This window comes from Montipora foliosa, chromosome 4, assembly GCF_036669935.1.
Source record: "Montipora foliosa isolate CH-2021 chromosome 4, ASM3666993v2, whole genome shotgun sequence".
Classification (NCBI taxonomy): domain Eukaryota; kingdom Metazoa; phylum Cnidaria; class Anthozoa; order Scleractinia; family Acroporidae; genus Montipora; species Montipora foliosa.
Window position 1 is genome coordinate 11,308,299 of NC_090872.1, and position 14,612 is coordinate 11,322,910.

At 40.1% G+C, this 14,612-nt stretch overlaps 2 protein-coding genes across 2 annotated transcripts; one reads left to right on the forward strand and one right to left on the reverse strand.

Annotated features, from left to right (window-relative positions):
* Window positions 1-7,861: 7,861 nt before the first annotated feature.
* On the reverse strand, window positions 7,862-9,958 carry LOC137998964 (EF-hand calcium-binding domain-containing protein 10-like). Its single transcript, XM_068844805.1, has 4 exons — window positions 9,846-9,958; window positions 9,418-9,582; window positions 8,126-8,216; window positions 7,862-8,036 (listed from the first exon to the last, which is right to left on the reverse strand). The coding sequence occupies exons 1-4, from the start codon at window positions 9,943-9,945 to the stop codon at window positions 7,994-7,996; spliced, it is 399 nt and encodes a 132-aa protein (XP_068700906.1). The 5' UTR covers window positions 9,946-9,958; the 3' UTR covers window positions 7,862-7,993.
* Window positions 9,959-9,995: 37 nt separating this feature from the next.
* LOC137999823 (histone-lysine N-methyltransferase SETMAR-like) lies at window positions 9,996-14,561 on the forward strand. The gene is made up of 3 exons (XM_068845757.1): window positions 9,996-10,152; window positions 11,552-11,726; window positions 12,753-14,561. The coding sequence occupies exons 1-3, from the start codon at window positions 10,063-10,065 to the stop codon at window positions 13,367-13,369; spliced, it is 882 nt and encodes a 293-aa protein (XP_068701858.1). The 5' UTR covers window positions 9,996-10,062; the 3' UTR covers window positions 13,370-14,561.
* Window positions 14,562-14,612: the final 51 nt, after the last annotated feature.

Genomic DNA, 14,612 nt, shown 5'->3' on the forward strand with positions numbered 1-14,612 from the left:
ATGCCAAGTCTGTCAACGTTACCATGGTGAAAGGGGAGCGGTTTCATAGAAGATCTCGTCTTCCTCGTGCCATGCAAAAAGCCTGTAGAATGTTGCCAATTTTTCTCGCCAAAGAAGTGGAGGTATCATCATTCACTACACCAGGTGATTAAAAAAAAAGAATTATTGACTTGTTAGCAGGATGACAGGGTAATATTTCACTCTGGGTTCAGTGACAGGTATTTGCAGATTTGCGTTATAATGAAATGAAGGTGCTGTATGATAAAAGTCATGTGGTGTGCCCTAATCTTAAATGTCTCCACGGTAGTTTATTTTAGGGGGACAGGGATGGTGAAGTGTTGATTGCACTCGTCTCCCAGCAATGTGGCCTGAGTTCGATTCTGGACTTGGTTCTTTACTCTGCTCCGAGAGGGTTTCCTCTGGATTCTCCGGTTTTTCGCACTCCTACAAAACCAACATTGTGCGAGCGCTACTTACGGACATACATACTTAATTGACCACTTCTCCCATAGGGGCTTTTCACGACCAATGAAACAAGAAAGGAAATGACAGAATGACAACAACAATAACTGTTAAGAATCCCAGCTGGCCGGAGGCAAACCAGTTGGCTTTTTACAAGTGCAGCAGGGAAGTTGAACCAGGGACTATCAGGATCAAAATCAACGAGTGGTCAGAGCGAGCGGGTCTTGAACCCGGGATCTCCGGATCTCAAGACAAGCGCCCAAACAACTGGGCACTGAGCACAGCCTCCCTGTCTACTTGAGAAGGGAAGTCTTCAACATGTCACTTATGTAATAAGTTTCAGGGAGAAAAAGACTAAAACAACCCCCTTATTTATGTCTTTGTGTCCTTTTTGTACGGGTCCAAAAAAAACCTTTAGTTTCTTTGGTCTTCAAGGTTGGGTCCAAATGATGATGGAAGAGCTAGTGGCCTTAAAATAGTAACGATTGATTATCATTGATAAGAAGTACAGCCAAGTATGTATAGTTAGGCTGTGTAGCTTGCGTTGTCTGAGCGAACGAAGAATCGGCAAAGCCGAAAAACTAAGCGGCGAAGACACGAGGCGATTAAAGCGGGGGAAGCCCTTTTCCCTGCCCCAGCCTTCTCGTGGCTTCGAAATCTCTCGCGTTCCACAATAACAGATTTAATTTAAAGTAGTATATCTAACCAGTATAATATGCTTAACCCCAAGGTGACCTTCATCGACGGTCTTGCACTGCAGATGTTTGCAATGAATACCTCATTTGTTCCAACGAGTGTCCAGGGGACTGTAGCAAGTGTAAAAGAACAGAAACGTGCCCTGAAGCTTGCGCTTAAGGCAGGACTTCGTTGTACTGCACAATTATCACGTGAATCTCTCAAGTTCTCCAACGCATCATGTATCAGCACTAAGCAAAGGAAAAACAATATTGTAGACCACTGATTTCTTCATTTACTGGTGTAAGAAACAAAATAAAGAGCATCACATAGACTGTACTGTGTGGGTTTTAAAGCTATTTCGCCTGTTTCCTTACCCGTTAACCCGTAAGAGTTACACTTTAAGATTTCTCTCTGGCAGATAACACTGCACTGTGCCTTCTGGTCAAAAGTATACGATACAATCAGGAGATCATGACCTTGAACCGTTCAACTCGGGTTCAGAGCTGGGGCTTTTTTGAGTTTAAAATTTTCCCTATTTGGGCGTAACCTAGGTCGTGTATTTTCCAGCGCGTGCAGCTGTCATCTTCTTTTCATTCATATTTGGGCATAAAATAGACCAATTTCGATATATTAAAGTTCAGTCCGAAACAAAAGGCATCATCTCGAGGCTCTGTGGAATAAACATAAGAATTTGTATGAGTTTATTCCACAGAGCCTCGAGATGATGCCTTTTGTTTTGGACTGAATTTTAATATATCGAAATTGGTCTATTAGTGTCCTAAAATCCCCAGCTTTGTTCCAAGGAAAAGGGTTGCAAGTTACATGCTTCAAGGTCACGTGCTTCTGAAATACAATACATATATCATATTCTTGGGTTTCACTCGCGTGATCAACAGCCATGTTTTTCAACGAAAACAAAAGAAGACGTTAGCATAATAATAGCTTTCAATTCCCGGAGGATTGGATCGGGACACCAACATGGCCGCCATTTCATTGTTTGGGGACACCAACATGGCCGCCGTGACGTCATGTGAAATCCAAGAATTTGATGTTTTGGCGAAGTAGTATTGCTGAGTATTTTTATGGGTAGTGCTATAGTTTGACGAGCCAGCTAGGGCGAGTCAAAATACAAACAACGAGTAGAAATACTCAGCGATACTCGCACCGCAACATCTAATAAGCTATTTATCATCCAACTTTTTTGAGTGCTAAATTCTTAGCAAACGAACTGTAAACCGAGAACGTTACAGATTTGTGCGTGCGGGGCAACATTAACCTGCGATCAGGCGAAATTTTTTGGACGATTTTAAAGAGGGAGGTCATGATCGCAGGTTAGGGCAACATCAGCAAGTAAACTAGTCAAATCAGTTCTCTACTGTACAATAACTAACTGTACAACATCGTGGAATATTTGAACTTGTACAATATTTGTACAAGTCATACCAGACGAGGCCCTTTGGCTCACAGGTCCTCACACGTTCGTACGACGAAACAGACCTGTCCTTGCGTAATATGTAGCTCTAACAGTGCACGATATTGTTTTGGTATTGTCTATCATTGTAGTGCCATGGTAGAAGTCTTGGGTAAATAGTCTGAGAAGACATGTGGTTACTAGCAAAGTACTGAACCCAGAACGATTGAAGAAAATAAATGGGAAGTGAGAAACATTGGCTTCTGGGCTGACATGTTGATAAACTTCTTTTCACCACAAGTTTAAGCGTGCCCTCTGAGCATCTGACAGCTTTGTAATACCAAAGTTCACTGAAGTTAACCCTGTTGGGCGGGGTTAGTGTTTGGATGGGAGACCAAAATAATATATCCCTCATAAAACAGAAGCATCGGACCGAAAACACTATTAACGCTAACAAATGCGAACTCAGCAAGGTACAGATTTTGTTAGCTTGCTTTATGCAAAAACAAATATTGATGCAAAAGTAAATAAATATTGATACACAGTTTTTAGAAAGAGCAGAAGGAAGTTTCCAGGACGATCGCTCGGGAATAACATATTTACGACATGAAAGCAACATTTATTTTGGACCGTGAATATAGAATATAAAAAGTTACGATCAGCGACAAACATTTTGGGGGATTTTTGCAACGTTCAATTTTGTTATTGTACGTTTTGGCTACACAAATAAATCGCAAAATCGAAAGTGACATCGCCGGAATTCAGCGGGCGACGTGATGAAGTTACCGCGGCATGTTTACTCGCCAAACAGTGAAGTATCTGTGTCAAATGATGGCAAGATACCGGGTTTTTGTAAGTTTCTTTTTCTGTCAAGTGTTATAAAGTTTGACAATGAAATGAGCGAAGTCAAAACAAAGATCATAATCGCCCAAGTCTTGTTTATGCAAAGTCAAAATTGACTCTCCAAGACGCGTACGACGTTATTTATCACCAGGTAATTCCATCATTTTGGAAATAGCAGCTACGTTATTATTTATCTGCGTCACAATTCTTCACTGATTTTGGGGCTCATTTTGTTGAAACTCAAGCACGCTTCCAACAGGCCTGTGAACCCTTCCAGCTTACAGAGCAATACTAAAAAACTTCTCCCATATCACATTTCAACCTTGAGCTCGAAAATTCAATACACAACATGATATTATAATTCACAAAGGCAGAAAATACCACAGAATCCTTTTCCAGCGAAAAATTTATTGAAACAAACAACATATTTGCTCTTAGAGGCGAAAACCTGTTCCTATTTCATTGCGTGCGTGAAGACAAGAAACACAATCGTGTCAAATTACTATGTACTTCAGGTAAATACAGCTCATTTTGATTTCGTCTCGACGGGCGATAGATTGTTGTCGAATTCCAGTACTCGTTGCTTTTGAGATTCCTGCCTAGTTTATCCAACTGACTTTCCATTATTGAGCTCCATAAGGGTATATTTTGTTTAAGGATCCACTAAAACGCCATTCGCGTTACATGACTTTCGACGCCATTGCAGGCTAAGTTAATGATTCTACTGTGTCCACCAGAGAAATCTACGCAGTTCCACTACCCTCTCGATCCTAAGAAAATACGCGCAGAAGGCTCTCTGCACAAAGACACCACTTACCAGGGGAGTGACAGGCAAGACTTTTACCGACACGGAAAAAAAATACTAAAAAAAAACCGGAAATCTACCTATTTTCCGACTGGGTCTGCCATAGGGCAACCCAGTAATAACTAATATAGTTGGATCATACAATACAATATAAACTTAACTGATCACTCCCCATAGGGGCTTTTTAGGGCCAACATAACACAATGATCGAAACCACAGAACAGAAGAACAACATCAACTGTCAAAAATCCCAACTGGCCGGAGGCAAACCAGTTGGCTATTTACAAGTGCAGCTAAGAAGTAGAATCAAGGACTACCAGGGGAAAATTCAGTGAGTGGTCAGCACAGGTCTTGAACCCGGGAACTTCTAAATCTAAATCTTCCAATCTAAAAGCAAGCGCCCTAACCATTTGGACACGCTGCCTCCAAAAGTATGAGGCATTACGATAAAAAACCATTACGGTCAAAAACATCAGGATTTTGCATAGATTTTGCATAGATTTGTTAAGTGCGAACTTAACCTACTTTTTCCCTAAGACGCTGTCTTGTTTGTTGTTAAAGGACGGGACACACTAGGCGATAAGTCGCTGCGACACGTCGCGGGGAAAAATCGCCTCGTGTGACGCCGTTAATTTTGTGAAAATCATTGTCGCTGCGATCAGTTGCACGAAATAGAACCAGTTTGTCTTCGTGTGATTGATCTTAGGAACAAAAAAACCAGTTTGAATTCGTGTGATTGATTGCAGCGACAAAATTAGCGAAAGCAGCGTTGTCGCACCGTGTTTACACTTCCGGCAACAAGTCGCTGCGACAAAACGTAAATGAGCCAATGAGACAGCGTCATACGGTCCGCCATATTGAATTAGAAAACTAGTTCACATTCCCCCTCATACGAGATCACTACGTGTGCACCGAAAAGGTGTCGTGTCGCAGTGACTTGTTTTTGCAAGTAGTACACACGAAGTGACTTGTCGCAGAGACTCGTCGCTGCGACTTGTCGCCTGGTGTGTCTCGGCCTTAACACTCAAGATTAAGCCTTTTACCCACAAGTGTCCTACTTACAGATTTTGTAATTAAGTAAAGTTAAGTACGATCGTCCGAGGAGTGTAGTCCTGAGAAGGACTGTTTGAGATGACATTGACTAACGTTTCGACAACCAGAGGCACACAAATCACTTGACTCTGAAGATGACTTCCGTTCAGGCCCGGGTTGCTCGAAAGCTGGTTAGCGCAAACCGTTGGTTAACAAGTATCGAAACCAATATGTTTCCATGATATTTAAAGCTGGTTAGCGCTAACCATGCTTCGAGCAACCCGGGCCTGAGCGGAAGTCATCTTCAGAGTCAAGTGATTTGTGTAACGTCAGTAGATACTATGAGAACTACGGTCGTAGATATATTGCAATAGATGTAATTGTAGGTTGCATTTAGGCTAAACTGACAGTCTACCAATAACACCACGCATAAGTTGACCAATGACATCTTCGACCGGAGTTCCCATAGTATCTACTGACGTTACACAAATCACTTGACTCTGAAGATGGCTTCCGCTCGGGTTGTCGAAACGTCAGTCAATGTCATCTCAAACAGTCCTTCTCACAACTACACTCACCCGGTCGATCGTACTTTACTTAATTATGATACGACTCCTGGGGTTCAAACCATTTACGATTTTACACATTTTACCCTGGCAACTGGGATAAAATGCGACATTTGGAGTAACATGCGGGGATATCACAATCAAGTGAATACCTTATTATAGGAAAACGGTCGTGTTCATTAACGTATTTGAAATTAACGCGATTTGAAGGGAATTTTGCTTCCCAGTAAAGGAAATTAATGTGAAAGAGGGGGCAGAATTTCAAAATATTGGAAATTTACGCATGTGCTACCACCCCACTTCCCTAATAAAGGAATTTGTTGAGAACGCGAAGAAAATGACGTTAAAGTACATTATTAAATGGCTACAATAGTACGCGCGCTCTGATTGGCTTCTGAGCGGGCAAGATTTTCTTGTAATGGCCGGGCATTATGACAATTTTTCTCGGCTCGACGGCTCTTTTTAAGTTGAGACTAAAAGCTACGAGCGTGTGGGCGAAAACAACAAAAAATATGGACAAACTACAACTATATTTTCAATAATTGAAAGAAAACCTAGCATACAGATACTTCTTTAGTATCATAGCGACGAAGAAAGCCACAGCAAGAGCGAGTTTTATTATCCAAAGGACGAAGAACAGGCCAAAACTGAGCAAAAAAAGGCCATATAATAAATAACTTATTAACCTCACGTACGTTCGGTCATTACAGGGAAATCTTAGACCTCGGCCTTGATATATTGACCTCGCTATCGCTCGGTCAATACATCAAAGCCTCGGTCTGAGATTTGCCTGTAATGACCTCACTCTCGGTTAATAAGTGATATGTAAACAATCTACTAATGTGAAAGATTGATGTGAAATAAAGTGTGCGAATAAAATCTATTGTTTGGCTAGGTGTCAAGAATCTCTGGAGTGTGTCACAGATTGGGGTGGGGGGTGGGGGGTGGGGGAGGGGGAATAACGGTAATTAATGTCGCAGAAATTAATGCGCGATTTAATCAACTAACAGCGCAGAAATTAATGTCAACACAAATTAACACGACTTAAATTAACGCGAATTTTTCAAATACCCATTAATTTCATGAAGCGGTAAATTTTCTATAAAGTTACTCACATTTTATTAAAAACGGAACTACGGATATCAGATTTCCAGCATTTTTATTGGCTCACCGGACACAGGTTATCAGTTCATATACCTGGTGTACCTAATATGGTCAAGGATTGCATAAGAATTGTAAGAAAGCGAGCTGAAAACATTTTTGCAGCTTTGAGAAAAAATGGTTGACAAATGTCGTTGTGGACTGGAATTGACCGAGGCAGAAAAGTGCCAAATAAAATCAACATGGAAGAGTTGTTGATCCTGGAGACAATTATTCCACGTGGGCTTGCTGGATATAAAAAGAATATAACCAACTCCGCACTACGCACCTTGTTGGTTATCTATCACTTCATATCCAACATGCCCTCGCAGAATAATTAACAATTTATTATTATTCCATGAGCGTGCGTTGGATGTGAAATGGTAAATATCCAACGAAGTGCATAGCGTAGAGTTGGCTAATTAACCAGTCTCATATCCAACAAGCACGAATGGAATAATTGTTTTTTTAATTTCCTTAAAATCCAAACGTTTGCAAGTATGAAACACGAGCGAAAAAAGGGAGAAAATCCTAGGGAAATCAAAAAACTTGATGAAGATGCGATGTTGTGTAATACCTAGTGGTCAGACAGACGTAGGCTCATCACAAAAACATTTCTTGCCTTTTCGCATACTTCTAAACGTCAGAATTGATCCAAACTTTCCAGACAAAATAGTTTCTTTTCTTTTTTGGCTTTATTCAAAGAGAAATTTCGCTTTCGGGCGAAAAAATTTTTAGTTTAGCAACACTTAGCGCAATCATTTACCATATAAGGTCAAACTAAGGTATATGAGCTGATATCCGAAATTGAGTGAACCAATCAGAGCATGTGAAATGCATTATCAGAGGTTGAGAATTTAATAATAATAATTATTGTTAAATAGACACAGCCCTTTAAGAGGAAAGTGGACGTAAACATCAGAGTCTAAATCAATACAATTTATTTACACAAACTGTGTGTCACTGTGGATACAGCATAAGACATACACATTTCTTTGTACAGGAAGTCATCTACAATGATCTCTGCAAAAACGAAAACTCCAACATTCCAAAATACTACACAGAAAAAGTTGCAGATGCTTGAGAGAGGCCTAGACGCCTGAAAATAGAAGATAAAAAAAAAAACTCTATCTGATTTCATTTGTTGGAACTTCCTGTTACAATAGCTTTCAAGAAAATTTTACTTACGCCTCCTTTAGAAATACTTCAGCACTTATTCTGTCCATGTCGCCACCAGGAGGATCTCTGTTGAAATTTTTCACCCCCAATGTTGCAAGACCTGCCGCAAAAATTATAAACAATGAATGACGTACATGAAGGGAAAAAGATGGAGCAACCCACTGACTGTCCCTGGTGAACATATTAAGTTTAGGCTTGTTTGGGTGTCAAAAGGATAAGAAAAAATGCGGGAAAAGACATGATACTTGGAATTCCACACCTTTCTCTTTCCTTCCCTGGACGCCTTCTTAATGCCATGAAATAAATCTCTTATTGGGTGCCCTTACGTCCAGAAATGCTTGTAGTTAGATGCATTCAACACTTTTAAGTCCAGCACAGTGACGTCCAATCATGCATTTGCTACCTATCTCCAACAATATATGATATATATTGGGTTTAGCATTATTTCTATGTTAGGGTAAATCCAGCCTTTTCTTATTGATTGAAGAGCAGAGTTTAGGGGACACTGAGGTGTAGTCCTGAGAAGGACTGTTTGAGATGACATTGACTAATGTTTCGACAACCTGAGGCCGGTTGCTCAAAACCTGGTTAGCGCAAACCGTTGGTTAAGAAGTATCGAAACCAACATGTTTCCATGATATTTAATGCTGGTTACCGATTTCGGTTTCGGTTTCGGATTGAGGTTTCCCAATAGAACACTTTTCCAACCGTTTTCGGTTGAAACGCGGTAACTCCTGGGAAAAGTTATTGCCAGACTTCTCAGCGTTGACAAGTTGAGGCCCGAAACGAACATGGCAGGAGCCCACGGCCGACTTTAAATGGCCCGCGTAAACAACAGCGGTTGCTGCCATTGCTTTTTCAACCGTTTCAACCTAGTTTGATGCCGGTTGAAACAGTTGATCAAGCAAACCAACCGAAAACAGTTTTTTCCCAATAGAACACGAAAAAACCCAACCAACTAAAAACGGTTGATCCCAATAGAATACAACCTTAGTCACTTAATCTGTAAAATGAGAGTTTGACCTAGGGGACTCGTGGTGGGTATATCCAAGAGATTTTTCCCCCTAATTCTCTACTCTCTCAAATCCCATAATACACCTCTTTTACCCCTCAAAATGTGGATAATCATTGTTTGCAATTTCCCCTGGGACACGAAGATCTCCCAAGAGAAATCAAAAACAATGCCTACACAAATTGTTTGGGGGTAAAAGAGGTGTATGATGGGATTTTAGAAGCAGAGAATGCGATTGAGCTCATGTTACATATGAGAGTGCACAGGAAAGAAAAGTAAAAAATGTAACCTTGTTTGTATTGTTCATATGTGATAAATCCTTTTCCTGTTACATCTAGCATTCCAAACAATGACTTCACATTGCTGTCATCAAATATACATGGGTAATTTCTTCGCACTGTCCTCGCATCTTTTAATTTCTCCAAGTATTGCTTCATATATGCCTTCGGATCATCTGAGAAAACAGAAAAAAGAAACAATAACCCCAATGACCAACAATACGAAGTAGCTCTCCAATTTCAAATAGCAAGAAGTTGCTCATTTCAATGTATAGGTCTAAACACTGATTTTAGTGATGAAAAATTAGGTTTACTTAGCTTATATTTTTTCTGCTTATTTTCGTGGTAAATGGTCTAACTGCCCCGGAGGCCCATGAAAAGGCTTAAAAGGCATCTAGTTTCCCCAACAATACGAGAAAAAGGCATTTGAATATGCTACCTGGTCTTTCATATATCAACTGTGCCGTTAAGTTCTCAAATAATTCCAATATTTTGTGTTTTGTGAGATAATCCTGAGCGTTGCTTTCCTTGTTCGCCATTTTGACTGTAATGTGTTTCTATAGTAACAGTATTGTTTCGTTCTTAGTACGCGCGCGGGATTTCTCTGGGAACGCCTGATTTGTTTTAACACCGTATGTTTTTGATGGACATTAGAAATGATTTCAGAAGACATATCAAACGGCCAGGAAAGAGTCATGGTTCCAGTTGTAAACGAGCTAGACGGTGAAAGCCCGACACCGTTTGGGGTGATAATCTTATTACATTTTGATGATACAAATTTGAATTGTTTGTTGAGCTTATAGCTTATAGCTTATTATGTACAGGGTGTACCAGTCAAATCTTCAAAGCTTCAACATCTTCGATTCCCCGGGCAACCCCTCGGGCATTTTGGAACATTTTTGTTAAAATTCCTCCCTCCCCGAGCCAAAAAACTGTTCAAATGCCTCATCATAGGTCCATTTCAGGTGATCAAATGCCCCAACCCCGGCACAAGGAATCTCAAGTTGCACTGGCTCGTGGATGAAAGAAAGTCGGCTGAGACGCCTTTAGTTGTTGAAGAAAATATAGCAAATGCTTCGCAACCAATATTATTAAAAGCTAAAGAAAAGATTCTGGGAATATTTCATATAGACACATCAAGTTAAACATCTTTGATGAACTCACGATTATTTCACGAACAGCAGCCGAAATCATTTTTATAAACTGAATGCATAGGTTTTACGGCGTTTCATGCAACAACACTTAAATACATTCCATACATTCATTCCATTATTAATTTTATACACTACATATCAATTGTCACAAATGTATTAAAATACACCAGGTCTGTCAAAGCAATTGACCTCTATAAATCGTATCAGGAGACGTCGATATCGTATTGAATAAATTATTGTTTATTGTAAATACAATTTAAGATATTCATATTTATTATATTCAAAGATAATTTAAAATGGTTCTTAAAATCCGTATTTTAAGGTATTATACCTTGAAATACGGAACAAAGCTTGTGTAGACCTTTGGTTTTCAACCAAACCGTTACGAATTCGCAATCTTTTCCTTTGAATTCATCAGAGTTTGTCTCCGCCATGATTTATCAACCCACATGGAAACGTAGCATGAAATCAAGGCTAGTGATCAAATTCCCCATCCCCTATCAGTGGTGGTCAAATGGGCCATCCCTGGGAAGACCAAGATGATCAAATTCCCTCCCCCTGGGCAAGAAAAAGGTGTCAAATGCCCGGGGTATGCTCATGGGGGGGGGGGGGGGGGGGATGTTGAAGCTTTGATTTGACTGGTACATTATGCAATTGATGAAGGAGTTCAGTACCTTGGATAAATGATTTGGGACATTAACTTTGCATGTGGCTTTCAATTTAACTTGAAATCGTTGATATTTTTTTCCCCCTGATTCAGCATAGTTTACATGTTATTAACCTTCGAGTGGGGGGGGGGGGTTGATTTCCCACCGTTCAAATATTAGAGTACCCCCTCTTATCCAACTTGCCTGATGGTCCAAATGCACTTCTGCCAAAGATTGTACCTCTTCAACCACAACAATATTGGACAAGTTGATGCCATGAAAAAATGTTGCAGTGAAACCAATAACATCATCTCACAGCATACTCTCTACTTTCATTGTAATAGTACACAAGAGAATGCATTGCAGGTCCCAATGTAAGTGATTCATTCAAGTCTTCATTCTACCCTGGCTGTGAATGTCGTCACCACTGTGCAATGGACAGTTGCTCCTGCCTACAAAGCTTTGGTCCATCTTATGATGGCAAGGGACACCTTCACATTCTTGGCCAACAACCAACTGGTAATTTCTGTTTTTAACTCATTAATAAAAGAAAGGAACAATTCTGGAATGTGACTGGCAGAGTGTAGAGGTGATTAATAAATTTATAAACAAAGAGATAAATAAATTACACCATGTAAATCTTAAACTATATTTTTGATTCCCACATTTTCGTGTTATACTTCATTCCGTTGTTACTATTTTTCACATTAGCATTTTCTATTTATTATAAATTCAGCTTACATCGCTTTGTATTCTGACTAACTGAAGATGGCAGAAGTTTCTGTTGAAACATGTTTTATAAACTCAAAGGTTTTATTGTTTTCTTAAATAAATAAATAAATAAATAAATAAATAATCACTGTATTTAAGTCGCAAGGTTATTTAGCTGCATGAGCATGAGTGCTCTACTAATTGGGGAGACTACAAATTAACTGAAATCAGAACACATCAAATAAAATGTTGGTTTTTGAGGAGGGTGGGGGGGGGGGGGGACTGGAGGGCCTGGAGGAAATCCTCTCGGAACAGAGTAGAGAACCAACGAACTCAATCCATATATGGTGTTGAATCTGGGAATCGATCCTGGGCCACACTGGTGGAAAGCGAGTGCTCTCACCATTGGGCCCACCCTGCTCCCAAAAAGTATGCTTTGTGGATGTAAGCTCTTTTTGGCCAGCTGATACACAAGACACTGAATGAAGTGGAGGAGTTTGTAGCTTTTCCTATTGCATCAAATCCTTTGAGCAGTCAATGATCTAGACCTGAGCACATGATGTTATAGAATGGATTACATTTAACCATTCTATTGTGGTTGTGTGCTACTATGAACCATATTACCGGTACTGCAGTGACTTGAATTTATGGCACATGTTGGCCATGATGGAGGATAAACACTGTATTTTGTTATGTCATAATTTTAATAAGTTTTCTTCTAACAGTCATACGCTGCTCGTCCTAGCTTTTGCCAGTGCAAATTATTACATTGTATGTACTATCACCTTGTAACTATTACACCTTGACAATTACCTAACCTTTTGCTCTTCTCAGCTTTCTGCCAACCTGTTTTTGAATGCAACAGTTGCTGTGGCTGCCCTGAATCTTGTCCAAACAGAGTAGTGCAAAAAGGACAACATCTAAAACTCCAAGTGTTTAAAACTGAATGCAAAGGATGGGCATTAAGACCTCTGGAAATTGTCAAGAAATTTGCCTTTGTTGCTGAATATGCTGGTGAACTTATTTCTGTCCAAGAAGCTAAACAACGAGCACTTCAGCTAACTCATGAGACTGGAAACTATCTTATAGTACTCCGGGAACACAGTTCCAATAACCAGATCTTGAGAACACATGTGGATGCGCATTTCCACGGCAATGCCTCAAGGTTCATAAATCATTCTTGCAACCCCAATCTTGTAATGGTGCCAGTGAGAGTTGATTCAATCGTCCCAAGACTAGCTCTTTTTGCAGCTAGGGACATCAGTGTTGGTGAAGAGCTGTCGTTTGACTATTCGGGACAATTCTCCATTTGGTCGACAGGGAAATCGCCTAACAAATGTAATGGCATGGAGGTATTAAGATCATGTGGAACGGAGCCCAAAAGATGCTCTTGTGGTTCATGGAATTGCAGTGGTTTCCTTCCTTTTGATCCGTCATTGTATGTGTCATAGGACTCGCAATGTGTATTTCCCTGGCTGGCTAGTTTTATATAACTTTTTACAGGGTTAGGGTTAGGGTTACTGACCCATTCTTCACCAATGAGGTGAGGTGGCAACACAGATTTTCACAAATTAATGTGTGAACTATGTCTTTCATATCTTTCACAGTCATTCATTCACCTCATATGTGATACATTATTTACAAACTAGCCACTGACCAGCTCCCAGGTGGCTCAATGGCTCAAATGGTAGTTGGGTTTTTTTCAGGCTTTCTTAAAGTTTGTAACTGTTCGAGTTAATGTTATTTGCATTTTTTCTAGTTGCTCTTAACTGTTACGATCTTTCTTGCTAAGAGTCATTATGAGAACCATAAATAATGAATGAGAATGGTTCTCTAAACAAACGAATTTAGCATTCAGTTAATTGATAAGTAAATGTTTTGCATCTGGGAAATGCAACAAGGCCTCTGGCAAGTTTTTTACACTTTTTATTTTTTGCGCTAGGCTTCACCTGGTACTGTTCTGGGACTGCCTCCCTGAAAATGTGGCCCATATGGTGAAGTGCTTTTGTGGCTATGCCCCGACTAGAGGTGAAGCCACTATGCTATCGAGTTTGTCCGTAAGATGTCCGTAGGTAAGACTAGGACCAAGACTCTCTTTTTTTGGACAACGTGGCCGAGTGGTTAAACGCACGCTCGTAGGTTCAAGGGGAATTTTGGGATCACGTGTTGAAGTCCTACTCGATATGGATGCTCATTTTCTTTCGTATTTTTTTATTTTCTTGTTTTTATTCACGCTGCCGAAAAACACAGAGGACACAAAGCCTAAGACAAATAACAACGGGGTTAAAAAATAAACGGAATTTGGGATTTACTATATTCAAAACGTGAGCTCATATTTTTTTGGCATAAAGAATACGGACATGAGGGTAATTAGCACTAAACGATTCAGTTTGGTTCAAAATTCGAACGGACTAAAAGACTAATCCCGGGGGGGGGGGGGGGGGGTAGCCTCTCTCTCCCGCGAAGAAACACAGAATTACGCGAAGAGAAACAGAAGTCAAATTTTGCTTTTAAAAACTACTTTTAGATAAAAGCATTCGATGATTATGTCTTTATATCATTAAAACTCATTGCATGTCGTTTTTGTGTGTGTTTTAAGCGGTCTCTTTTAGGGGTCAAAATTTGCTTAACCCACGCTCCTTTAGGGGTCACAAAAAGCTTGAGCCACGCCCGGATGGTCTCCTTCAGGGGTTA

What these genes read in the sequence shown, in the direction of transcription:
- LOC137998964 (XM_068844805.1), bottom strand. Translation starts at nt 9,945, where the DNA reads ATGGCGAACAAGGAAAGCAACGCTCAGGATTATCTCACAAAACACAAA. An exon ending in ATATGAACAATACAAACAAG is followed by an intron (nt 8,217 to 9,417) that starts GTTACATTTTTT and finishes TTTTTGCGGCAG; the next exon opens with GTCTTGCAACATTGGGGGTG. An exon ending in GAAGTATTTCTAAAGGAGGC is followed by an intron (nt 8,037 to 8,125) that starts GTAAGTAAAATT and finishes TTCTATTTTCAG; the next exon opens with GCGTCTAGGCCTCTCTCAAG.
- LOC137999823 (XM_068845757.1), top strand. Translation starts at nt 10,063, where the DNA reads ATGATTTCAGAAGACATATCAAACGGCCAGGAAAGAGTCATGGTTCCA. An exon ending in AAAGCCCGACACCGTTTGGG is followed by an intron (nt 10,153 to 11,551) that starts GTGATAATCTTA and finishes TCATTGTAATAG; the next exon opens with TACACAAGAGAATGCATTGC. An exon ending in TCTTGGCCAACAACCAACTG is followed by an intron (nt 11,727 to 12,752) that starts GTAATTTCTGTT and finishes TGCTCTTCTCAG; the next exon opens with CTTTCTGCCAACCTGTTTTT.